This window comes from Amblyomma maculatum, chromosome 3, assembly GCF_055883805.1.
Source record: "Amblyomma maculatum isolate TAMU_Amacu chromosome 3, ASM5588380v1, whole genome shotgun sequence".
Classification (NCBI taxonomy): domain Eukaryota; kingdom Metazoa; phylum Arthropoda; class Arachnida; order Ixodida; family Ixodidae; genus Amblyomma; species Amblyomma maculatum.
The window spans coordinates 187,676,852-187,702,585 of NC_139346.1; the positions used below are offsets into that span (position 1 = coordinate 187,676,852).

At 40.7% G+C, this 25,734-nt stretch overlaps 1 protein-coding gene across 1 annotated transcript in view; it reads left to right on the forward strand.

Annotated features, from left to right (window-relative positions):
• hob (bridge-like lipid transfer protein family member hobbit) overlaps positions 1-25,734 on the forward strand; it is a 65,659-nt gene that overhangs the window by 7,076 nt on the left and 32,849 nt on the right. The window contains exons 6-23 of the mRNA XM_084598976.1: positions 363-420; positions 500-592; positions 1,162-1,207; positions 3,045-3,211; positions 4,252-4,310; positions 9,787-9,943; positions 10,177-10,337; positions 12,671-12,813; positions 14,436-14,463; positions 15,316-15,439; positions 17,409-17,573; positions 19,737-19,913; positions 20,395-20,481; positions 21,153-21,264; positions 21,771-21,891; positions 22,264-22,375; positions 23,732-23,823; positions 25,635-25,707. Of these exons, the coding sequence (XP_084455102.1) occupies positions 363-420; positions 500-592; positions 1,162-1,207; positions 3,045-3,211; positions 4,252-4,310; positions 9,787-9,943; positions 10,177-10,337; positions 12,671-12,813; positions 14,436-14,463; positions 15,316-15,439; positions 17,409-17,573; positions 19,737-19,913; positions 20,395-20,481; positions 21,153-21,264; positions 21,771-21,891; positions 22,264-22,375; positions 23,732-23,823; positions 25,635-25,707 (1,975 nt within the window). The remainder of the gene's footprint in view (positions 1-362; positions 421-499; positions 593-1,161; positions 1,208-3,044; positions 3,212-4,251; positions 4,311-9,786; positions 9,944-10,176; positions 10,338-12,670; positions 12,814-14,435; positions 14,464-15,315; positions 15,440-17,408; positions 17,574-19,736; positions 19,914-20,394; positions 20,482-21,152; positions 21,265-21,770; positions 21,892-22,263; positions 22,376-23,731; positions 23,824-25,634; positions 25,708-25,734) is intronic.

The following is a 25,734-nucleotide window of genomic DNA, read 5'->3' on the forward strand; positions in this document are numbered from 1 at the left end:
GCAAGTATTAAAAGAAAAGTAACTACAGGAATTGTTAGGCTACGATGCATCAACATATTAGTAAACACTGGCTGCAATCACTGGCTGATTCACCCGTTTACAGTACAAATAATGGCTTAACATGGCTTCATTTTATTTTTCTTTAATTGTGTTGGGCAGATTACTGATTTCAGTATATATACTCAACACTATATTGGCATTCTTTTTCTCAAATCTGAACATGGCTGTGTAGATTGTTGGGCACTGGCATGGCTGGATCCTGCATATGTATGAACCTCTGTCAGATTTCTTGTTCCTTTGCCTTTAGCCTGTGTACTTCTTTGCATTCAAACACTGCCCGTGTTCTGGTTTGGCCTGTGCAGGTATTGTGTCAGCCTTGGCATCTTCTCTGCAGCACTTCGCATCCTGAAGCATCCTCAGGTATGTCAAAGCAGCGTCACCTACATCCCAAGGCAGCTGATATGACTGCCAGCAAGTTCATGCGCTTGTGGGTTTGCAGGATACAAGCAGCAACGACTCTTGCCTGGCCCATTTAAATGTGACACTTCAGGGAAGTGCAGCTGTCTCAACCAACGACTTCAGCATTGTTCATGTAAGTCACCATAACTACAGTGCTGCAAAACTGTAAAATCATTACAGTGAAACAGTAGTGCTGTTTACTTCCTCTGTCAGAAGAGCAGCGGAATGTGTTGCCGATTGCACAGGTGCATTCGCTAGATGCCAGCTTATTAGTGAGTTGAGTAGAGATAATGTGCATGTTAGTGACAATATCTGTTTACATTACGGAATAACACCATGTATGCAAACTATGTATAGCTTAAGCTCTATGTGAGGCATTTTATGGAACTACAACCTTCAATTCCTGCATTTATAGGCAGTGTCAGTGGTGAACGTTCACGGTATGGTACCGCGGTTGGAACCGTTTGAACAGAATGTTGAGCGTCAACGTGCGTGGGCCTTGTGCCTTTCTCTGTCCTATATTTGTTTTGGCACCCTGTGCACAATTTCAAACTAACTCGCATAGAACTTATGTGATTGCATTACTCTGAAAAAAAGATTATGGTTCGACTTTTTTACAGATTGTGTTGATGACAGTATTTCAGTTTATTGATGCAGTTACTTCCTACTTTCTTACTATTTGTCTGCTTTGTTGGCATGCAGAGCACTACATTAATCATTCAGCAGCCAGAAATTGTCCTCTATGAAGGTAAGCTGAATGCTGCATTTTCAAACTAGTAATTCTTTTAAACAAGCTTTTCTGTCACATAATTGTGCACACAAACTGTTTGGTTCCATAAAATTAGTGCCATATTTCTGATATATGCATCCTTTTCTTGGATCGTAAACAAAAGAAAAAAAAAGACAGAGCACAGTTCTCTTGAGAAAAGCATTTGTAGCATTATTAGACTAAATAATTAAGATTTGCACTAATGTACTTGTACTCAAACCATGTGTTCCAATCTGTACTGTTTCAACACCATGGTATAATGCCATGTCACAATACGTACTGTAATACCATGCTTTCTGGCTACACAGATTGGCTTTTTTATTTTCTCTAAAGACCCATGTAGGCATTACACACTGGGGAAACATTGTATAGTAAACTATGAAAAGAAAAAATATGACAGTAATATAACAGCGTTTAAATTAGCGTTTTATAAATTAATCATCAGCTGAGGCTTAAGCCTTAAACAAGGGGAATGTTATGGACACAATTCTATAATAGCTTTCTCATTTTCATTGGTCTTGGTCTGTCTTGTTTATCGCGTGCTACTGTACAAGACACTCATTGTGAAACAAATAGGCATGTACAAATGTTTTTACACATCTGTTTCTTCTATCATCAGTGTCTTGTAACGCATAGAACCACGATGCAGAACCAACTAGCCCTTGTTTTACCACTGTCCATCTCCCTGACCATTGAATTTTAATTTGTTCCCAAATAAGACTGGGTAGTTGCCTGATAATAAAAATATGCTCACAGTCAAAATGATAAGCAAAAAATGTGTGGTGTATTTTTGCTCAATACTGAGCCAGAGTAGGCCCTAACCTTATAATGGATGTGATTTAGGAGAATTTGATGGTAAAATAGAATGTGGCTGGCAGTGCCCATATATCCTGTGTTTACCGCCGATTTGGAGATTTTTGGGCAGTTTAGTCTGGATAAACATAACTGTAAATGACTGAAATGAGCTTCTACAGAATCAATTTACATTGATTCTGTGCATTGAAATAGAGGTTCTTACTGTATCTCCGTGGACAAAAGTGGTATACTCCACGCGCTGCGATAAAACTGCCCGTCAGATTTTTCTGACAAAAAAGCAGTTATTTCTAAGATATGCATAACATACCCTCCTTGATATACTCGCCATCTTGTCCAAGCAATTTTGTGTGGCACATGCTTTTATACTGAAAAATTGCAATCGTTGCGGTTCGCGTGGAGTATACCACTTTTGTCCACGACTGTACCTTGTCGGGCCTCATTTTCCTCCGTGCTTAGTATTTTCTGGTGGTGTATTCCCACCTTGTACATGGAAGTGGGTCTCCTGCAACCTTTGTGTGGTTTTGCCATGCAGGCTTTTATCAGTTTTAGTATCGTGATTTGGCGACAAGGCAAAATATCTTTCACGATTTAACAAATACTAGTTTTTGTGGCAGTATGCCTCCTGCTATACTACCCTTGTATAGCACTAACTGAAATTAAAGGTATACTTGCCATTTATAGTTTTCTTTTTTTTTGACATGCTTTGGGTTGGCGTTATGTAACAAATTTATGCAGCTTGTTGAATTTGTTACATCATCACTGAGCACAATTTATTTATTATTCATTCGATTTCTAATCATTCTAATTATTATTCTGTTATTATTTTTATTTATTCTAAATATTTATTTTAAATAAATAATTGTTATTTATTATTATTTATTATTTAGTCTGCACAGTCACTTGACTCCAAGCTCTCTGTGGTTTCTTCTGGCATATATAAAGCCCAATGCAGCTAGATATATATTCTTTTTCAAGTTTCCAGGTTTTGTTTTCTTTGCAGAAAGACTCCTTGAAGCATTGTGTTCAAAAGAGTTTGCATTGAAGCATCCGGCCTTGCCCGAGCCAGAAGGAGATGACCTGGAGCTAGAAAGGGATAAGTCTCCAGTCCAAGATGAAGCCGAGTGTGAGAGGGCCAGACTGAAGTCAGTATTTGCAAAGTTACCTGAGGTACATACTGTTAACTTTTTTCTCCGCATGAGACAGTTTCAGATTTTTCTCCTTAGCTTGCTTGCTTCTGATTGAGTGCTCATGCTGAGCTTGAAGCATTGAAATCTTGGCATAAATGAGTGTACGCTTACCAAAACTTTTACTGTCTTTGTTCTGTTCTTTAAGGAATAGTATTTTTGTCATTGCAGTTATTTAGAAAAATTTTAACAGGCTTTCATTTAATGCATTTGTCTGTAATGTAGTTTGATTGGCATTGTTCCGAAACTCTATGAGGTATTATTAGAGGTGCGAAAGTATCTTTTATGTAGTCTCATAATCATGTGGTACTCACATGAGCAGTGCAGCATCATTGACAACTTGCTGCATGCTTCTTTCAGCTCGTAAATCCATGACATGCATATATATATGTCAGTTATTATCTAACACTGCACATTTTGTCAACATAGATGTCAATTTTGTTAAATCCGGAGGCTTTTCTACTTTATGCATTATAACAACAGGCAATGATTTAATTAATATTGTTATATACCACGAAACTGTCTGGCTGCAGTTTTTGCATTATACTGCTGTTTGTTGCTGTAGGAAAATAGTTTTTTTTTTTTTTACTATTAGTCGTTTATAAATTCTACACTGTCATCTTTGAGAGCAGGATTAGTATGCTTCCTGGGAAAATGCAATCAGGATTTACAGATGGCATTTATTCTCACCACAGCAAGCTTTTTAGCAAAAAATTCTTTTTTAGTTTCAAACATAGGGATATCCATTGGGGAATATAAAGGTGTATGTATTGAAGACCTAGTTATCAACATTTCTCATCAATAAGGAACAGGGCACCAGTTAGAACACATTTTCTGATTAACTGTGTTTGCTCACACAAAAAATGTACTATTGTCACAACACAGGAAAAGATAGGAAATGGGCTAGGGAGGGTAAGGTAATAATTAGCAAAAATTTTATTTTTACATCAAAAATAGCGAGTGCATTCATTGTGAGTGGGCCAGCAGTAATTTCAGCTCTTAAATGCTCTGTGTTTCTTTCAGGCAATATGCATAAAAGTGGAGTCAGTATCTATAAGGATTTTCAGAGAGAACTGGCAAAAGTGAGAGCTTTTTCTTCAATTTTTTTGTTCTTTGTTGCAAATTATTGAACTTACTGTAAGTTATGTGATACATTTGCTCGTATAATAAGTGTGCATATTAGGAAAAAATTGTACTTTTTTACAGCCAAAGTAAGGAGTGTGGCGCATTCATTGCGCAAGTATGTTCATTCTACTAGAATGTATGATGTATACATATAGGGATGAACTATCAGTTGCATTAATGTATATATAACTCTGAACGAACTTTTGACAAAAGAATGAACTTTCTGCTTTCTATAGTGCAGAAATGAGTGGAGTTTTGTTACATGTTGATTTTTATTAAAAGCAAGTAACGGTAATCTCAAAAGAGCCTCTTAAAAGACGGGAATCTAAGTTAGTAGTGAGTTGTTTTAACCAACCTGGTGGTAACATGTCAGAGCATTGTCAGGAAGTATAAAGGGCTGAAGAAGATATCTTGTGATGCATTTTTTTTTTAAATAATTTCTGATATTGGAAGTTATTCATTGGCCTTCAAGAAGAGCGACAAGGCAAATTTTTTTGTAGCGCATGCATGCTGTATAAATATGTTTGTATTAATAGGGCACCTTTTATCTCTCATTGCACTTGTGCACTGCTGGTCCTGTGCTTAGGCCTTTCATTTGGATTATTTGTCAGGATAAGGATTTTGTCTTGGAAATGGCCATACGTTCTCTATTTGATGCACTATAACTAAATAGGAAAATAAGATTGGGATGGAGCTCATTTGGAACATACTTGCACATTATGACTAGCAGCTTACCGGTATTTCTTAAGAGGAAAGTATATAGAAATTGCATCTTACCAGTACTCTCCTATTGGGTTGAAACATGGAGGCTGAAAAGGGTTCTACTTAAATTGAGGACAACACAGAGGGCTATGGAACAAAAAATGGTAGGGGTAACATTAAGAGACAGGGAGCATGCAGAGTGACTCAGAGAAATAACTCGAGTTGCTGGTATTCTCGTTGAAATCAAGAAGAAGAAATGGGCATGGGCAGGACATGTAGTGCGAAGAGAGGATAACTGATGTTCGCTGAGAGTAACCAATTGGATTTCAAGGGAAGGAAAGCGTAGCAAGAGGTAGCAGAAAGTTGGGTGGGCAGATGAGGCTAAGAAGTTCGCAGGGGTCAAGTGAATACAGCTAGCACAGGACCTGGTTAATTGGAGAAAAATGGGAAAAGCCTTCGCCCTGCAGTGGGTATAGTCGGGCTGGGGATGATGAATTCTGTAGTGAGGAAACATCTTTTGTGTTTGATGATTGTAAAGCTTCTTGATGTTATTATAAATCAGTTAGAAAGCAACTGTCAAATACTTTTACTTGATGTCTAGGCTATCCAGCAGTTCTTTGTCTTTATTCTTGCGTGATCCGTTGATATTTTCTAAAGCATGGCTTTGGCTTAAGTTCTTTATTTGTATGTTTAGCAAGGTACCTCGAGTTCTGTGAGGCACAAATTAGGACAGTAGGCATGGGTTTTTGGAAATGAGGGCTCAATAGGCTTGAGCCAACTGAGTACACCTGGTAGCCCTTTGACCTGCTTCTCGGCTCACTTATGGGAACTCTCGTCCATCTTGGTCCTACAACAAGGGTCGATTGCTAAAGGTGGCCTGCTATCCGGTATAACCCTGGTGAACATAGAGGAGGAAAAGAAATATAGTGCTAAAAAATTACAATTAGCAAAAGAAGAAACTTTAAATATTCAGGATATTGTATGCTAGAGGTGCAGGTTACTAACAGATGTGTAAAGGGAGACGTACCATGATCCTGTTAAGTAAACATTTTGTTTATATGTAATGTTAACTCCAGGCTGCTTTCATATATTTTAAGCTGACTACCATATCACATTTCATGGGCCTGCTGGACTGTAAAACTTCGTTGATAGTTTTTTTTTTAAAGTGCGGGGGAAATCATATTATCCGGGAAAACGTATGATCCAAACTGTCTGATTTTGAAAAAATTTAACTGTGGAATGAGGTACAAAGGCATTTAATATGGAGACTTTCATTGCTTAAAAATGCAGATCAGCGCATAGACATCAAATATAAACAGCTCCTTTTTTTAGCTCTTGCAGATTTCAGTTCGTTGACCTGAGCGCGGAAGAGATTTAGTAACAAATCCGGTTTGTAGAAGGCAATGACAAACTGGGATAGCTATCTTGGTTGCTTCCAGATGCTGCGCCCCCTTACACTAGTGACACGTGGAAAAGCCATCGCGATGACGTACATAGTTGCCTCATTTTTTCTCATGCTGCGTTCCCCAGACCAGCTCGCTTGTATTCAAGCGAATATTTGTAGTTACCAAATGCTTCACCCCTATGCCCCTAAGACACCACAACGAAGCCACGCCATTTCTCTTCAGCCATGTTTCCGCGTGATCGGGCACATTGCATGTTGGCTTGTTGGCTTTCTTTGATGCTTTGCCCCTTTGCACTTCGGCACTGCAGGAAAGTAACTGTGGTGGATGAGCACCGGTGATCAGTTTTTCATGTCGCAAGCCCTCGTTAGCACGGTTGTTCGCAAAACTATTATATGACCACAATTGACCAAACTTTTGAACTTAGTAACCAGGAAATCGCCTTATCTGGAAACATAATAACCGGGAGAAAAATAGCGCAACTCTATGGGAGATTTTTTTCTGCCGCCGATTTTGAGCGTAAAAATCGTGTGAACCGGGAACGTATCAACGAGGTTCTACTAAGCTAATGAAGATGTCATAGGAAAGTTGTGTAATGCAAGAGTCTACAATAGCGGTTAAAGTATTTTCATTTCATGATGTATTGGAATAAGGAATTTGAGAGCGACATGCATATGTAGTATAATTATAGAGCACTGTTTTTAATTTTCATAACATACTTATCCTATGACTGCTCTGCCATGGTGGCTCAGTGATTAGGGCACTCGACTACTGAGCCGGGAGACACGGGTTAGATTCCAGCTGTGTTTCAATGGAGGCAAAACACAAAGGGCCCATGTATTGTGTGACACCAATACATACCAGAGAACCCCAAGAACCCCATGGGGGCAAAATTATTCAGAGACCTTTGCTATAATATTCCTTATAATAGTTTCAGTCATCTTGAGGCATTGAACACCCGTAAATCAAACAAACAAACTTTCTGTGACTAGTGCTTGTTTCTAGTCTGTTGTTCTAGCCGCTGAGCCTTTCCTCAGTGGTATGTTTCACTCCTCCTTATGGACTGACCCCTCTTCAAGTGGCCTCCGCGGTAGCTATCCTCTGGTTAAGCATTCCTAGGCTCTCATCATGCTGTCCTCTTTCCACAGTATCTGTTGTTATTCTACTGCAGCCACCCTCTGATTGTGGATTCCTCTGCTTTCACAGTGCCCTCCCCTTAATAACAATAATAAAAATTGGAGGGGCAGTTTGGACCATTAAACTGCGATGAGGCTTTTGCGTAGTGGTCCGAAGCCCTCCACTACGGCACCCCTTTTCACTCCCACCTCCCTCCTTTTTCTTAGAGGTCGGTTAAGATGGTGCAGGGAGAATTGCGACAGATACTGCGCCTTTTCTTTCCTGTAAACCAATTTAAAATGCCACTGATGCCTGCTGTCTTGCACATGCTTCTGTATGCTGTGTGTTAAGGCATTCGAGGAAACGCCAAATGAAAGGTGCCGCACAGATGCCTGGATTCGACGCCCGGTGGGGTCAGCTTCGTATATGCGTGAATCACCTGGTGATTTCACACCCTTCCATGTCTGATAACTGAAACTGACATCATGACTTCAGTTCCGGTTATTAGACATGGACGTGTGTGATGTCATAATGACGTAACATTCAGTCAGGACGTCACCAGGTGATAATGTCATAGTCTCAGTCATCTCTTAGTACCCATGATTAGTTAGTCATGACTAATTAGTACTAGTTACTATTAGTTATTAGTGTTAGTGTACTAGTTAGTCATTATCCATAACTATTACTAGTTCTAGTTAAGGTGTGATGTCACTGATGACTTCATCATTTATTTCATGGTACAACATACTACACCACTGATGACGTCATCAAACTAAAGCATTACGTACAGGCGGACACATTCGTGGCCATGGGCATAAGACATTTAAAGGCTTTTGCCTTAAAAATAATAATAATAATTAGTTCATGGCAAAGGAAAGGTGCAGTATCTGTTCCACTTGTTCCATGGACACCTGAACTGCACTGTAAGGGACAGAGAAGGTGGGAGTGAAAGTGGAAAGAGAGAAGAGTGATCGAAGAGCCGTAGTGGAGGGCTATGAAGTAATTCTGACCTCCTGGGGATCTTCAACGTGCACTGACATCACTGACATTGCACAGCACAGCACAGGACGTCTCTCTGTTTCGCCTCCATCGAAACGCAGCCGGCTCAATGGAGGCAAAATGGAGAGTTATTTAAATTAGGTTTTTGGGGAGTGGAGGGCGCAGTATATTTTTCGGTGGACACCACGGCATTGTGGACAGCCACACTCAATTAGGTCAAGGTAACTTGAAGGTCAAATTTGTGTTACGCAAATACCAGCTCTACCTAGCAGTATATTGAAGCTTTCACTTCAATTACCCCGCCAGGGTGGGCGCAGTGGTTACAGCGCTCGACTACTGTTCCCAAGGAAGCAGGATCGAATCTCGGCCTTGGCAGCCGCTTTTCAATGGAGGCGAAAAGCAAGGCGCTCGTGTGCTGTGCGTTGTCAGTGCATGTTAAAGAACCCCAGGTGGTTGAAATTTCCGGAGTCCTTCATTACGGCGTCTCTCATAGCCTTAGTCGCTTTGGGACGTTAAACCCCACAAACCACAACCACCTCAATTGTAAATTGGTTTATGGGAAAGGAAAGGCGTTGAAGGTCAACTTCCTGTGCACTGAGACCTTGGCTTTACATTGGGTTATGAAGATCGCTTCAAAACTAGGTTTCATCTAAAGTGTGATGTCACGATAGAGTAACATATGATGTCACAGTTACTGTTACAACACTCTTATGTGCATGTTTATTCGCTTAACTGGCGAGTTTAAGTGGCAGCTTTGATCATTTCTCTGAAGTGACCTAGAGCAAATTATAAATTTATTCTTTCAGAGCAGGCAGAGGAAATATAAATGCGCAGGCAGCTTCTGATATCACACAAGCAACATTGCCCTACAAATCACCTCATCGTTTAGGCAGTTTAAAATTAATTTGGGTCATAGGAAAACACTGCCTGGCTGCAAAATTTCGCACAAAGGATCAGAAGAGGCAAAAAATCATAGGAACACTGTGAAAGTTTCAGAGAAATACGCGAAGGTAAAAAAGAACGCAGGAAGATGAGACGATGAATAGGTTTTGACGCATTATATGCCTCAGGCGAGAATTTCCAAATATTTCTGTTATTAAAAATTGCAGTTCTGTTTCAGATGCAGTTGCGAGAAGGCCTTTGGAAAGAAGACATGTCTTTTTGAGCTGCGTAATGTTAAGCTTAAACGGGAGGCTTCATTTTGATCTTGCAGGGGTCTCTTTCTTGAAGCACACACTTTCACTGCTGAGCTGCTTCAGGACTCAACACAGAGCTGCTTCGCCACTTGCACGCTTGTTCTGTCCAACCTTGCCTTGGCCAATGACCACTTCCAGCTTGCTGTGCTCGCGAGAGCTGAAGCGACGGGCAAGGTGAGTGTTGTCACAGAGGCACTGAAACATATCTACCGATGCTCTTCTTGCAAAAGCAGGGTGCCTGTAAGCTTGTATGCATGTGGCAACATGTTTATTAACTTTGTATGAAAGAATCACTCCACCTCTTCTGTTTAGTCGTGCAAAACATTTGGTGCCCTATCACGTTTTGTTATTCTTGTGTTAAGACAACGAGTTGAAACGGACAGTCGTGTGTATTACCCTCATTTCAGCTTCATCACGACCAAGTAGACGTGAACCTGAAGTTTGCCTCGCTGCGAGCAGCCTATTCCGAGGATGAACTGCGTCACTGGGCGCAGCTTCTGCCTTCCTTGTCTCAGCAGGCACCTGAAAAGAAGAACGCGTCACCTTCATCCAGGACCTTCTCACAAAGGTGCATTCACATGAAGAAAAAAATCCTTTTGCAGTGGCACATCGTGTATCGCTTGCATCACTGTACGTAAAAGGCAGGCAAAGCACAGAGCTGCGATGTAATAACATTGATGATGCTGTCGTGATCAGTGCCTGCCAAAAGAAATGTCTTGTTGGAATGCGAGGTCCTGCATGCATGGGGGTAGATTACTATAGGTGTGTAGGTCGTTCACACAGCACATGAAAATGGTTTGCTTACTCAGGGCAAAAAATTGTACAGATGAAGAAGTAGGAGAAACTGCACATAAAGCAGGTTACTAGTTATTCCCGCAATTATATGTTGAAAGTCATTCTAGCTCATGCACAAATGACTCTGAGCATGAAAATGGCATTTTAACGCGACCACAGCTGGCAGTCAGCCTTTTTCAGCAAAAAGTTCCGCATAAAAAAGACAAACGTGCAGGTTGGCAGTTGACGGCACAGGTAGCAAAAGTCAGCTGGATGTGGACTGGATTGGATTGGATTGGATTGGATTGGTACCGAGGCTTCCCTTTTTTACCAGGTGGACCAGAAAGGTCCTAGCCAGATCAATTCCCTACTGTGACGGAGTCTGTCCCGCCTTGGCGCAACGCCACCAACACTATTTATCTAGTCAGCCTTATCCAGTTCTCAAGGCGTCTGATGCCCTCCTGATGTCCTTTGATTAGAATGTGAAGTAGTACATAACATGGTCATTGTGGTTGCCTCTCGTGCATTTATCAGCTGTTCCAGGCACTTTGAATGGCATCTTGTTGTGGGTTGGTGTGAATATATGGCACAGTTTATGCGTAGTACTTGCATGCCATGCTGTGGCAAAAGCTATAATAGTGTCACTTTTCGCATTGCCGTTAGGGGTTACATGGGCCACAAGGCAACACCCTTTATCATCTCGTCTCAGTGAAGCACAGTGTACAGGAAGAAAGCCACATCTGGCATAGCTAGCGAGACAGAGAAGAGCCTAGTGTGTGATTGCCACTGGGATAGTCGCGTGCGCCAGGATGTCTGAGGGTCGCTCATCGTGGAGAGTTACACACAAGATGCGGTCAGACCACAAAGTAAACAGCACGCCGAAGTGCTGGGCGGCTCACTCGTTGAGAAGGAGAATGAGAGGCTACTGCAGTGATTGTATGAGGTCGAGAGGAAGATCACTAGACACGATAGTAGTTGCATGGGTAAACCGCTACATAGTCATGTTTGATATGGTGTCACACAACCGGAGAAGCGATTTGTAGCCTGCATGACCGAACGTCGAGGACCTACTTGTTTACCATGTGTCAATGATCGGTCTGCTGGTGTTTGGCAATGGGTTTTCCATATTATGAAAGTACACTGTTGCAGCGACAGCATTTTAATGTTGGGGTCCGGGAAGTGTGCCAGGAGTGCAATTCAGCTCAAGACCTCTAAAGAAGGCTGAATATGCACACGAGCAAAGAGAGATTGAAGCGGATCGGTGAGATGCCAAAACAGGACCTCCACTCCAGACTTCTCGGCAGTTAATGCCAATGCAATTTCATTAATTAATGCACTAAGCTAGTAAGCTTAACTCATTTGTTTATTTATTGTTCTTAAGTGCTATGCATTACCACTTAGTTTTTCTCAACAACACACACTGCAACAAGCTCTGGCAAAGGACGGTCTCAGCGAAATGCTTACCTTTGTCACTGCATCTCATTATAAAGAACATACTAATCAGTTGGGTGCATTTCAACATTTCTTTCATCTGTTATCATTTACTTTGTTTCTTATCCTGCTTGTTGCACCTTTTTTCAATGTGAAATTCGCTTTATGACTATAGTCGTAAACTGAATTTCCTAGGCAATTTTTTCATTGCCTTTGAGGCTATAACGAATATGAAGCAGGGTTCAGTTAACACTTTAGTTTGACTTGTAAAATGCAGATTCAGCAGGAGAGGGTTGCAGTGTCTGGCTATGTAGTCATTGCAGTCTTTTTTTATTTTCTACCATTGTTCTAGTTTATTTTTGGAATGAACATTAGTTCTCCACCTGTTTATAGTAAGAGAGCTTGCTAACTGAGCTAAAAGAGCTTTTCTGTGTCTGTAGTTGCGAATATATGAACAGATTTTTCTCTCTGCTGTTTTCTGCTCAAAACGGTATTACACATACTACTGTAAGGCAGATTCCCTTTCCTTGTTATCTGACAAAGCATAGTTGAGATTCACTGTCTTACGACTTCTTTATGGCCGTACAAAATGGCTTGTAGTTTTCAAGATGCAAGTAATTTGAGACATTGTTTGATGCCGAAAATTTACTCTTTGCAGCATTGCATTATACCAGCATTTTTAACTTCTGCACCCAGGCTTTCATCCCTGAAGATGCTTGTGCGTGCCTCTGCTGAACTCGAAGACGTTTCAGTGTCTGTGAGAACTGCAGACTGCGAACCAGTTTCTGCGGGAGTGCAACGAGCCAGACTCAACGCTGACGTGGGATCCTTACTTTTAGGTGGTAAACTGTTTGTCACAAAACTTCTTTGCCAGCATGAATTCTTGGTCTGGTCGAACTTTGACAGCTACAGTGACTTTCCTTTTTTTTAGTGGATGCTGGTTATCATGCAAACTAAGATTGTTATAGATGCTCTCATGTGCATGACTGACACACGCTATGATAGAAAATAGAGATTGATACTGCTCATAACTGCTTCTAGTTGTGAACACATAGCTTGTTTCTTGTTCTCACCTAATCTGAGTCACTGGTCGATTTGAATTTAAACTTTGCTCCTGTTGACATCAGGTCCTCTATTTAACGCTGCATAATGGAAGCAGTTTTCTCCCTGATCCAGTTTACATTGTCGGGAGTCAACTGTGTTTTCAGAATAGTGAAGCACACGGGGTCATATGCTGACGATGCAGCACAGTTAAAAATCTGTTCAAGGGAGAGAGGTAGGCAGTAGAACTTACATGTTTCTGGATAAGATGTTAAGGTATGCCAGTTATTAGTGTTGGGGGAGGTATTTTTTTGGTATGCTGCCTTTAAGACTAACTTGAACCAGAAAATTGTTTCATCTTATTAGGAGTTTGTGTTAACAGAAGGGCCCCAAAAAGAGGCATGTGAATAATCTAGACGTGTCTGGGTGTTTATTACATGGCTGCTAATTTTTGCTTCCCAACCAGTTCTAAGTGCTGCGAAGGTGCTCGGCAGGAAATTCATGTGCCTCTCTCTTATCTCACTCCTTTTGCAGCATAGCTGCTACCAACTGCATAAATAGGCACTCCACGAAACTTTCCGCACACTGCGAGAGATATCTGGTCATTTCTGTGCCGCAATACTGTGTTTTACGATATGGTGTCATTTGAAAAAGCGTTTCTACAGTTTTCAAGCCTCAACTCAGTGCCTTTTATTCTGTATGAGGCAGCATGCTACATGGGATGCACACACGGTGCCGAGATCTGATATTTCTGCACCGGCAAGAAAGCTCCTCTCCAAGAAAGCACACTACTGCAAGACAGCTTCCCTGCAGTATTGCGCTTGAAGTGATGCCGTCTTGCAGTGGTGACACTTTGTTTCATTGAACCATTTTCTGCTCTTTTTTTTTTTTTCTACACATTTCCTCACGGGCACCACGTGAGTGCTGATGCGCAGGGTCGCTATGGTTCACATTCACTGTGAAAGTTCGTCTTAACCAATGTACATGTAAAACAGATAGTCTTAAGTGGATTCTTTTTTTTTTTTTTACATCATCTTATGGGAACCGTGTTTACTGTGTTGTATTATTACTTGTTTTGCTTGATGTTTCATGGAAAGACCAATGCAAATATTGCAGTATTCCTTTGCATTGTCTCATGCAACTTCTTAGAAGTTGAAACGTTTTCTACCACACTACAAGCGTTTTGTGAGTACACCCTCCTTGCCCCCATGGTTGTGTACTGCATGTTTTGTAATGTGCCGTAGGCATTGCAGCTTTGTTGTCTGTGCATACGTATCTAGTTTTTATTACAAAGAATGGAGAGCGTAGAATTTTTTGAACTGTCCTGACTGAAAATCATTCATTGCTTTTTATTTCTGTTGCTGAAATGCCATGTTCATGTACTTTTTGTATCGGGCTAACTTTTTCAATTCCTTTTCAGGAAATCTTGCCACTCAGCCAGAAATGAGGTAGGTGCTCATTTGTATTGCAGCGTAGTGGAAAAAGCATGACTAAATGGACTAATGGATTGAGCCGTCCTATATGGGGCTGAATAAATATAATGGCATAATTCTTAGCATCGTTAAACAATGTCTGTTTTCCGTCTTGAACAGGCTTTTGTAGTCCCCAAACCTGTGCTGTTGTTTTTGTATTCAATGGTAAATATAAAGCTGGAAGCTTTTACTGATTATTGTTTATAATAGCTTTACAGATATCGTATCACAGGTCACATTACATTACAGATATCGCAGCACAGGTCACATTTTGTAACATGAAACCTCCGAACCTCTTTCTTTAGAAATCTATTTTCAGTAAGGCATGGAAATATTTGCTGCTAGTACGCGAACCACCTTAAGCTCGGTAACTGGTAGTTGCATTGCACTGCATATTGAAGCCTTTTCAATGGAAAAAGAAAGGACTAACGGAAAAAATGCATGAATCAGCCAAGTACTTAAATAACATGATGGGCTTGGAACAGTTGCTCTTTGTGCATGTGTGTGTTCACTTCTCTTACTTCTTTTTTTGCTCTGAATTCCAAGTAAGCCCTTGATAAATTTTGTCCTTCCATTACCGCAGTGTTGTAAAGACCTGCACAATTTAACTATGTACATGTGTATACAAAGTGTATGTATGCATGTGTAATGCTGCTAGTCCGCCAAAATAAGAGATTGTGAACCCGTCTAGCTGTCCAAGGACAGCTTTTGATGGCAAATAAAAATTTTCGTTTCATTCTCTGCTGCTTTCACTAGACACGTACTATCAAGCGAGCCGCTGATTTTTTGCGTTCTTACTACATCTGCAAACTGCATTCAAACTTTCAGCTCGGAAGTGATGCTAGAGACAGCGTGGTGCACATTGGGACCCTGTGACGCCTTAAAGCCACAGCAGCTGAAGAAGAATCACGTCTGGAATGTTCCTTTCTCTATTGGCATGATGCTACTGAAGGTTCGTTTCAGTTGCCCATCCCTAGCTGTGCAGTGTTATACATATGGCTATAAAATTTAACAAAGCAAGTACTGGAAAAAAAAGTAATTGTCTCGCCATCTCCATGAGCAGCCTAAAACCGAGCTGTATCCTGTGGTCGTCACACTCATAAGTGCGGCCATAGCCCGAGTAGTATGTTATTAAATGGTCACGGACATAGTCGTGGAAAGCGTCCTGCAGTTCCTACATGAACAAATGCATTGCTCTAAGAAAATACAGAATGAGAGGAGGTGCCAGGTAGCATTCAACATCTAGAAGTGGCAGCCTCCTACAAAAGCCCAGCCCTGCCCACACTTTTGACATTTGGTTGTTCACTTTATTCCCCTTTGCTTACCAGAGACCCATAGACCTCATATCCTTGCTTACCTCATATTGAAATTGAATAACCTCTTCTTTTTTCTTTTCTTTTTTTTTTTTTACTTGCTCAAATAAATGTTTTTGAAATTTCAGAGTGCAGATTTTGTATCAAAACTTGCTGGCCTACTTCTGTCTTGAGTATTGAATGGTGATGAATGCATTCTTCATATACCTACTACACTTTGCTTGAATAGACCACTTTTCTTGCGGAGGTACCTTAGATGCTTACTTGGCTGTTATAAAATGTTTTTAGTGCTCTGGCATTAGTTTTATGGCTGATCTAGAATTTCACAGGCCAAACGCCTGCGGGCAGATTTAAATTGCTGCCACCTCATTATCTCGGTGGTTAGCACATTTGACTCCTGGTCTCGAGGGGGTTTTGTCCCAATCGCAATGACCAAGTCTCGATGGAGGCCAAATGTCAGGAACCCCAAGTGCATGAAATTACCGGAGCCCTCCACAACAGCCTTTCTAATAGGCGGCATCGCTTCGAGACATTAAACCCCTCATACTATACTCTACTACTATACAGAACACTTATAAACGTTAGGTTATCAAGTAAAAAAAAAAAATATTGGTTCTGCTTGTGTTCCTGCTTCATTAGTGGCCAAACTTTCTCATGGAGCCTTTTGCAATCATTTTTTCTAAATAAATAAAATTAAATAAATAATTAAATTTTATTTTTATACATGCTCAGTTGTGCAACTTCAGCAACCTGATTATATCCCTTATCTGGGGGAAAAGTGAAGATGTCTGTAAAAGACGGCAGAAAGGGCAGCTCATTTCCTCTTTTTGTCAGGTAGCAACTTAAGTAGCAGTTTTGCATTTATTGATGATTCTAATCAGAGTGCTTGCAATGGCAGGAAAAAGTAATGGATCAATTCTATGAGTGATGCGCTGCTTGGTACAAGAGCAGATAAGGAGTTTTGTAATATTGTTTTTTCTCTTTCTTTTTTTTGCCTTTTTTCTACCCTAGGGATACACTCCTGCTGTTGGTTGTCCAGACTTGTTATATAGGAAAAAAGAAAGCATTTATTTAAGCTGTTCAAAATTCTCTGACAATAACAGTACTTGGAAACGCAAGATTTCAGTCTAGCTCAGAAAACCTCAGTTAACTAATGTTATTAAAATGTTAATATATTAAAATGAATGAGATCGGAATTTAATGCGCTACTTCCCGATGGTTCTATGCTGCAATGTATCTGCGCTGCCTTTTTAAAGAAGGGGTTCCTCGGGATCCTTATGTTGTCGAGCAGAATTTTTCACCTGAAGTCGGCCAGTGCCAAATGTTATAGGGTGGTCCAAGGGGCCACCTTACAGCTGCTAACCCATTACACTGATACTAACAGTTTTGCCGCTCGAGCTGGGAACGTGCGCCTAAGAACTGCACTGTAAAATGAAAAAGCTGTGTGAAATTTGGAATATGATTTGGAATTATTTTGAAAATTATTTTGAAGTTCAGCGTTAATGATCCTTGTGGAGCAGGTTTCATAGTTGCCGGCCTGAACCTTTTATCGATAACTGCCGGCCATCTTTTGACCAACTTCTTGCGTCCCCTCTGTTGACACTACAGACTCGACACACTGTCTCAGACCTGCGCATCCAGTGCATGCTAGGAAGTGTCCACTTAGAAGTCAACCCTCTAGTAGCTGGTCTACTGGAACACTTGTCTTCCAAACTAAGGGCAAGAGCAGCGAAACTTGGGGCTGAACAGCCAGTCGTCGGGAAGCCTGAACAGGTACGCTCTACCTTTTTTATGCATTACAACTTCCTCCATTGTGCATATATGCACAATGCATAGTATGCATCAAGGGCCATAGAAGACTCTAGGTAATGGAAACAGTGTGAAATCCTATAACTTGAAGTGTGCTGTCATCAAAAGATCTTGATTCCATTTTTGCTGCGCAGTGAGGAAAAAAAAAATGTTCATCATTACTATGCCAGACTTGTCTTGTTATGCAGCGGCATGTCAGTAATGATAAACATTTTCTTTTTTTTTCTCGCTGACTTATTATGTAGCGGGCGCGGCTGCTGCATTTCGATGGAGGCAAAACGAAGTGACGTCCGTGTGCTGTGTGATGGTAAAGATCCCCAGGTGGTCGAAATTACTCCGTAGCCCTCCTCTACAGCTCCCCTTTCTCTCTTTCCACTTTCACTCCCACCTCCCTCCCTTCCCTTATGGCATGGTTCAGGTATCCGCAGAGCAAGTGTGACAGATACTGCGCCTTTCCCTTCCTGTGAACCAATTATATTATTATTATGTATCAGTAACGTTGGTTGAGACACACCTGAAGGGGAGGCATGTCCTTTCCAAGTACTGTGTGTGGAGGGGGTGGAAACACCGTGTCTTCTGCGCTAAGATGGGAGTGCATTAACCGTGGTTATACTCAGCCCCCCCAACTTAGGCCGATCAGTAACTGACATATTTCAGTGAAAATTACTGTCAGTATCATTTTTTTTTTTTCTTCTGACACACCACACTACTGGAGATTTTACTCTGAAAAAAAGAAGAAATTACAGTTATAACAGCTGTGTCATGTGTACATGCTGCTTTTTATGATTGAACATGATAATAAATATAAGTTTTCATTGCACTGTAAAACTAGTGAGGAGTCTGCTACCATTTTGAATGTGCGTGTATATGGGTGTTTAAGATGAATTTTGGTAGAGAAGTTTCTCCTATAATGGAAATCATAGCGGCAAACTTGGAGTAATCAGAACTGTAGATGTCAGCCTGACCATATTGTAGCACTCATGCACGAACTTCTTTTACACTATAACGTGGCAAGTCGTTTATGTTTAGATATTCTGCAAGTACTGTTTTGGTACTAAAAGCAGTTTTGTGTATTGCAACTGCACTGTAATGTGATTGTGCAAGGCAAATAAATGTTGTTAATTAATTAATCAGCTTGGTGCTGGGAAGTGAGCGTCTTGTTAAAGGATGATGTGTGGGAGCCAAAAAACTGGTTTTGCTGACTCCACCTTAGTGCCAACAATGAGAGAGCTGTTAATGAGAGCAACAGCTTCAAATGCGAGGCCAGCAGTATGTTTAAATAAATAAATGAACTGTTATAGCACCCGAATAAGTATCTATAACTAAGTTGTGCCTGTGCATGTCCGCAAGCATTGGTGCAGTCCAAAATTCCAGAATTCGTTTCCACTTTAGTTCTTGGCTGATTGAACCATGTCATGTCACCTGCTGTCATACCGGTTTGTTTAATTGTTAAGGTGACTGCTTTAGTATGGTGATAGGCCTGGGTTTAAGGGCTAAATTTTTTTTATTCCATGTTACCCTAAGGGGTGCCCTAAACTACTGAAGTATTAGGACATTCATTCCTCTTCTTTTTACTTTTTGAAAACTTTTTTTTGCTCTTGTGAGATTGATATGTAGGTGACCATTATATGACCATTTGCATCTTATATAAAAAATCTTAGCGCGATAACTCTACTCTATGCAAAAGTCGAGCACCGTTCCATGCCGATAGAATGACCTTCAACCAACCTCAAGGTGAAATGAACATGGGTTGGCACTTGTGCTTATGCTTCTCATGGTCAAATAATCAGCGTCAGAGTACAGTAACATCATTGTTGACCCTTGAACTTTGACTTTAGGTAACATCTGGATAAACACAATATGTAGTTGTTGGTGGGTGACATGGCCAAGCACGCATTCATAGATCTTCTGTTTAACCAAGTTAAACTGCTGCTAACCTTTTTTTATTTCACAACAGTCTTCACGCTTTTTTTATTTTCTGTGATCCTGTGTGTTGCTAACAGCACCGAAGAAAAAACACTTAAACGAAGAATAATTTACTAGCTTCCAGCATGGAAAGTGCTTTAACCTTGACTCATAATCTTTATTATGCTCGTCACATGTACATCTCATCTCTTTAATCTGCAGGCTGGCCCAGCCTTGTCTCTGCATCTGAGCCTGTCGGACACCAACCTCTTTGGGCTGAGCTCAGCTGAGACGGGCGTGATTGTTCGACTGGACAGCCTCAACGTGGACAGCACCAGTGCCAAGGTGTATGTAAACCTGGAAGGCTGTGCCTTGGGGGCTCTGCGCAACACAGTCCAGGTCGGTGCACAGCAAATTTCACATTACACAAAAGTATATGAACCATGCTGTGACATCCTTGCAATTTCTGTTTGTACTGATTTAAATTCAGAATGGTGGAGTGCTTAATCTCTATCCATTCCCTCATACAACATTTGTATGTTTGGTGTTTTATCAGAGAAGGGTCTCCTAGCCTTGAGTGCATGCTGGGCTTGCAAGCTCATCATTCTGTCCATAATACTGAAAAATCGTTTTTGACTTCAGTAAAAAAAATAACACACAAGTTCATCTTTCGTACTCACTTTCATACTTCGCTTTCATACTGGACGCTCTGATGTTATTTACATTCACTGTGTGCACTATGTGAAAGGGCATACTTTCAGCTGAGAAAATGATGTGCAAGAATAAGCTTTACTTCACTTTTGTTCTTCGAGCCACATCTTGATCAAACCATAACTTGTGCATTGACCAGCCTTCTGACAGTGATTGTTATGGTTTTTAGTCTTACAGTTGCATCCCAGCTTCTGAAATTAAATCCCCAGCAGCTTACATCAAGAGCGCACGTCTCAACTACAAGCCAGAGCAGAAGGTAAGCGTGCACCTATGGCAAAAATAGTTCTGTTAGCTTGTCATGCATGTACTGGTGCGGACAAAAGTAAACGGAGCACGCTACCTCTATTAATTTTCACGCGTCACGTAATTGAAACTAGCAGTTGTGGTATGTGCAAACTGGTAGTGGATGTCAGTGCACTTTCACTCAGACAAATAATGTTTTCTTATCTCCAATACACAAGATATGATTGTAATTTGAATGGAAAAACATGCTCCGTTTATTTTTGTCCACACCTGTACATAGCTTCAGCACCCAGTAAGTAAACAAGCTTGCTTTAATGCTTACACTAAATGCACTGCAGTTTAAAACGAGTAAATATTCAGTGAGGCATTTTATGGCATTCTGTTGTCCCTGTTTTATGTTAAGGGCCAGAGGCATCATATAAGTGAGCTGCTTGCATCCATAGGCGAAGCATGACAAAGTGGAAAAATTGATGACAGGGGGCAAACTTGAAAAATATTGTAAATAACGAAATATGCTTTGTTTAGTTTGACAACTAATTAACTTGTCAGCAAGCGAACTAATTAATATACAATATGGTATTTTTTTATTTCCTCACATGCTGTTCTTGAGGCTTTTTTATTAGGTTTAATGCTTAGAAGATGTGCTGCACCCCAGAACTGTTATCTGTGATGTTTCGTCAACAGGAGGTCCACTTGCAGCTGCTGGATGAAGTTTTGCTTAGTTGGAGCACAACACTGCACATGAGCTTGGTCACTCTGGTGCAAGATCTGCAGGAACTGAAATCTTCGCTCAAGAGTGAGTTCTTGGAGCTTATTCTACGCCTTGACTTGACTAAGTATTGGGATCAGTGAGAGGTCTGCTCTGCACATCACACTTAAGTTGCGTGGCGACATAGATGTTTGCTTGCAAGGTAGTAATCACGTGAATAATATCTCAGTTGTTGCAAATGCACATGGTATATATCTATACATTAATACTCTGGCATGGTCAAATTAAATGTTCAGTAGTGTATTTCAAGCAGCGGCATGGAAATGTACAAAATCTTATGACAAATCATTCAATGTAGCATTTTAAGCTAGTTAATGGCTTGTGCTTTGTTGCAAACAGTGGGAAAGGTATAATTAACTAGAAAAACACAGTGCTGTGTTGTGCATTTTTAATATCAAACAGACTGAATGTTTGTGAATAAAGTTTGCACCCTCGTTAAAGTAATGTAAAAACAAATTATAAGCAGTCATTTTGTTTTTATATGCCAGTAATTTTGTCACAAGGTTTAAATACTCTTTCTCCTCCCGCAACAGTTGAGTCTAAACCAGTGGAAAATGTGCCAAGGGATGAGGAAGCAACTACTGAAGGGTTGACATTCAACATCTGCTTGCAAGGGGCGAACAGCTTTGAGTTCCGACTTTCGAAAGCTCACAGGTGGGCAGAAATTTCACTCCCTGCTGCATTAAATCCACATACAAACTTTTGTTTTGGTTTCACGTGCACTGAAATTTTTCTGATTTGATGTTTTCAACTTTAGCAAGAACGGCTTAACTATGAAATCAAACTTTTCATATGTAAAACATCGTACCAAATAAATTGCGTTCTTTTAGTCCTTAACAGATATGGTTATTTTTAGTCCTTAACAGATATGGTTATTTAGTACTTGCAGTGTTATAATATGCAAGATAAGTTCTTTCTCAGTCTTAAATTAAAGCATGTCATTTTATTATTCAGAATTATGTGATTGCTGCACAACCAAATCAGAAGACTTGTCTTTCTTTACATACGAATTTCTTATTGCTCTAGAATCAAGTTTGTTATGTCAGACCTTCACATCAAGACAAAGCCAACGAGAAAATCTATCCACACTGAAGCCTTGCTGGTGTACTTCGATGAACACCCCATATTCAAGTTCCAGGTTGGTCTCTGCCTAATGAGCAGTTCCTATCTAGCCACCCGCCCCGCCGGGGTGGTGCAGTGGTTACGGCGCTCGACTACTGTGTCCAAGGACGCGGGATCGAATCCCGGCTTCGGCGGCCGCTTTTTGATGGAGGCGAAAAGCAAGGTGCCCGTGTGCTGTGCGATGTCAGTGCTCGTTAAAGAACCCCAGGTGGTCAAAATTTCCGGAGTCCTCCACTACGGCGTCTCATAGCCTGAGTCGCTTTGGGACGTTAAACCCCCACAAACCAAACCAAACCAAACTATCTAGCCACCCCTCGTGAGCATCAAGCTAGCTAACCATTTTGATTAAGTAATGTTTTAAATTAAATTTAAATGTCTAGCTGTAGTTTAATCCTTGAACCGCCAATTTAACTCGTGAGGATCATACCAAAACTGCATTTTTTTTAAGTTGTTTTAATTTTTTCATGCATTTTTATTTTTCTGGAAATACAAGCACGAAAATTTATATATAAAGAAAAAGCTGCTGTTGAGTGTGGCTTTCTTTCAATGCATGTCGTAGTAATAGATCACAGCATACTGAAATTTGAAGTACTATTTATTTGCTGCAATACCTTGGGCTGCCACAAGATCCCAGACAGTGAAGAAAACTGAAACAGCGGAGGCGCGAGTTGGGGGTTTTGGGTGCCACACACGTGCACTGTTCTGTACGTCACCGTCTTAGTTGTCGTTGCTGTCGTCATGATCTTAAGCAATGTGCAGCTGGAAAACGAAGGTAGAGTTGCTGTTGTACACTAATTCGAGATCACCAACAATGGTGCTGTCAAAACTGCTCCAAGAAGCGCCTCTTTCTACGAACATAGCCATTACCGGCATCCTTTATGTGCAGCACCATTTTTAAATAAGTGTTACCAAGCTTAAAACATGCTCAAAGGGCACGAAATGTGATTTTTCCTGGACAACTGTCACTCTGTAGAGTGGAAAGTTGCAACCAACACAATTTACAACCAAGACTCGTCTTTGGCGATGAACGCAGCATAACATCAGGCCATATGAGTGCGACTCATCATCGGCATTGTTGGTAAAAACTCCCATGATGAGCACAGCTCAGGGTTGGCAGTTAAAGGTTTAAGGTTGCATTCATTCTGTTCCAGCAGCCAGGACATCTGTGATTGATTTGTCATTGTTGGTTCATTTCATTACTGAATAATTACTGCATTTACTTTATGGTAAGTTGTTTCTTATTTACCTCTCTCTCTCCTTTCTTTATAGCTTGCTCATTTTTCATGTATTGGCTTTTCACCGATGAAACCCAAAAAGTGCAGTTGTTGAATTTTTCTCCTCACTCCCACCCCACCTCTCTTGCTGTTAATAGCAAGTGCAGTATACCGCCATGCCATCGGATGAAAAGTCATCCATCAACCGCCACACAGTAAAGGGGCTGACACAGCAGTACAACAAGCTATGGTAGAGTACTAGTTTATTTCCCTCTGCTTGACTTTGATAAATAGGGCCTCACAACACGCCACTATCGTGCTTGCCTCTCCTGCAGATTGCTATCAGTATCGAATGCGTGGAGGCAAGCCATGGCTTCAGCTATGCTATTTGCAGGCAGTTTTAGCGGTTTGTCATGTAAAATACTCAAAGATATTGAATGTGAATTACTGTCCTATTTAGCTGTGTACTAGCGCTTTTCAGTATTCAGACGAATATGTTTTTCCAAAGCTCGCTTGGTGTTGCATCAACCTGGTTTTTCTCGTTATCAACATTTTGTGCATGTTCTGTATCATTCCTTTGCTTTAATTAGAACACAACCTTTAAATAGTATAGCTTTCTTCAGCTGCCATGGCAGCTTTCTTCATCTGACTGAGTATCAAAACATCTAAATTTATGGCAATTTTCTGGGGTTATAAAACCTTCGTGTCTCGAAAACCTTGTGAACCATTTAAAGTATGAATAATCTGTCTCCATGCAACTGCCATTCAACTTCTTTTTTTTAATTTTCGCTGAAGTACTCTTACAAAATAAAGGCATATCTGAAGCAGACTATTGTTTTTGTTTTTTTTTAATTTATTTGTCGCCATTCACATCCTAGTCAAAGAAATGAAATCACTTCAATGCTATGTGCAGAGTTCGAAGTGCAGTCTCGTAATATCGCTAGGTCGAATATATAATTATTACCGGCTCTTGGGAAATGACATGCATCAACTTCAATGCCCTCATATTTACAAATTGCACATTGCAGGACAACTGCGGTTAGTTCAGGATGCTTTCAGTAAGGATTCATATTGCATGACCTACAAAGGTAAATGCACTGCGCTCTCGTCAGTGCGCTCACTTAATTTGAATCTGTCAACATCTCGGGCAATAAAGTCTTCTCTTAATGTGAACTCTAGGTAATTTAAAGATTTTTGACGTTCTTCATGTTCAAATTGTTAGGAGTTGACTGTAGTCATGCACAGTTCTTTATTCTTCTGCACTCTTTATTTTGTGAACTGGCCACACATGGCCCATGAGCACTCAGGTGTGTATGCGGGCAAAGAGAACCAAACAGAGCGTAGGAGCTGTGACTGAGCTATATCCTAACATCCTCTAGCTAGAAGTCAAAAAGACTCAAAATGTGTCATCCTTATATGCTTCCATCTGCCAGTCCAATGCCCCATGCACCTTCACTTTGCTTGTGATGTTCTTTTTGAGTGTCACTGCTGCCGGTTTTGTGTATGCTCTCAGCACTGTTTGCTGTGGCATCATTTTACCTGTACATTAGTTGATTCGCAACATGTTGTGCACCATGGGAACATTTGTTAATGTGAATGAACAGCCCATAGTCTGCAGTTCATCGATGCTGTGGCATGATCACGAACAAAAACAAACAGCATTAAACTAGTGTTTCACTATTACATGCTATATGACCAATGACAAACAAGTCCCTGTTTATTATCTGTGACCTAATGAAACCTGACGAAATGTCTTGTTCCCATGGCACAAAATTGTGAAGAGCTTCGCTTTGCAGGAAGCTGGTAAGGCTGCTAGCAGTCAGGAGCATACATGTAAAACATGTCTTTCATTCTCTCCTGACATGACTTCAGCCATGAGTTCAGCCATGCCTCTTATTCTCTATTTACTTGTGTCCACACACCTCTTGCACCTTTCCTTTTCATTTTTATTTTTACACTTCCTTTGTGGTATCACTGTTCTTAGTAATATTTCATTTTGTGGTTGAATCAACATTATGCATGACTTATCTAATGCTTTCTGCTTTCATTTGTGTCTTGTAGGACTCTTTCCATAGATGAGATGCGGGTTGTTTTTCCCTACGACTACAACTTTGCCGAAGCATTTACTGAGGAGGTAATGGCTTTGCACTGGTTCTCGGTT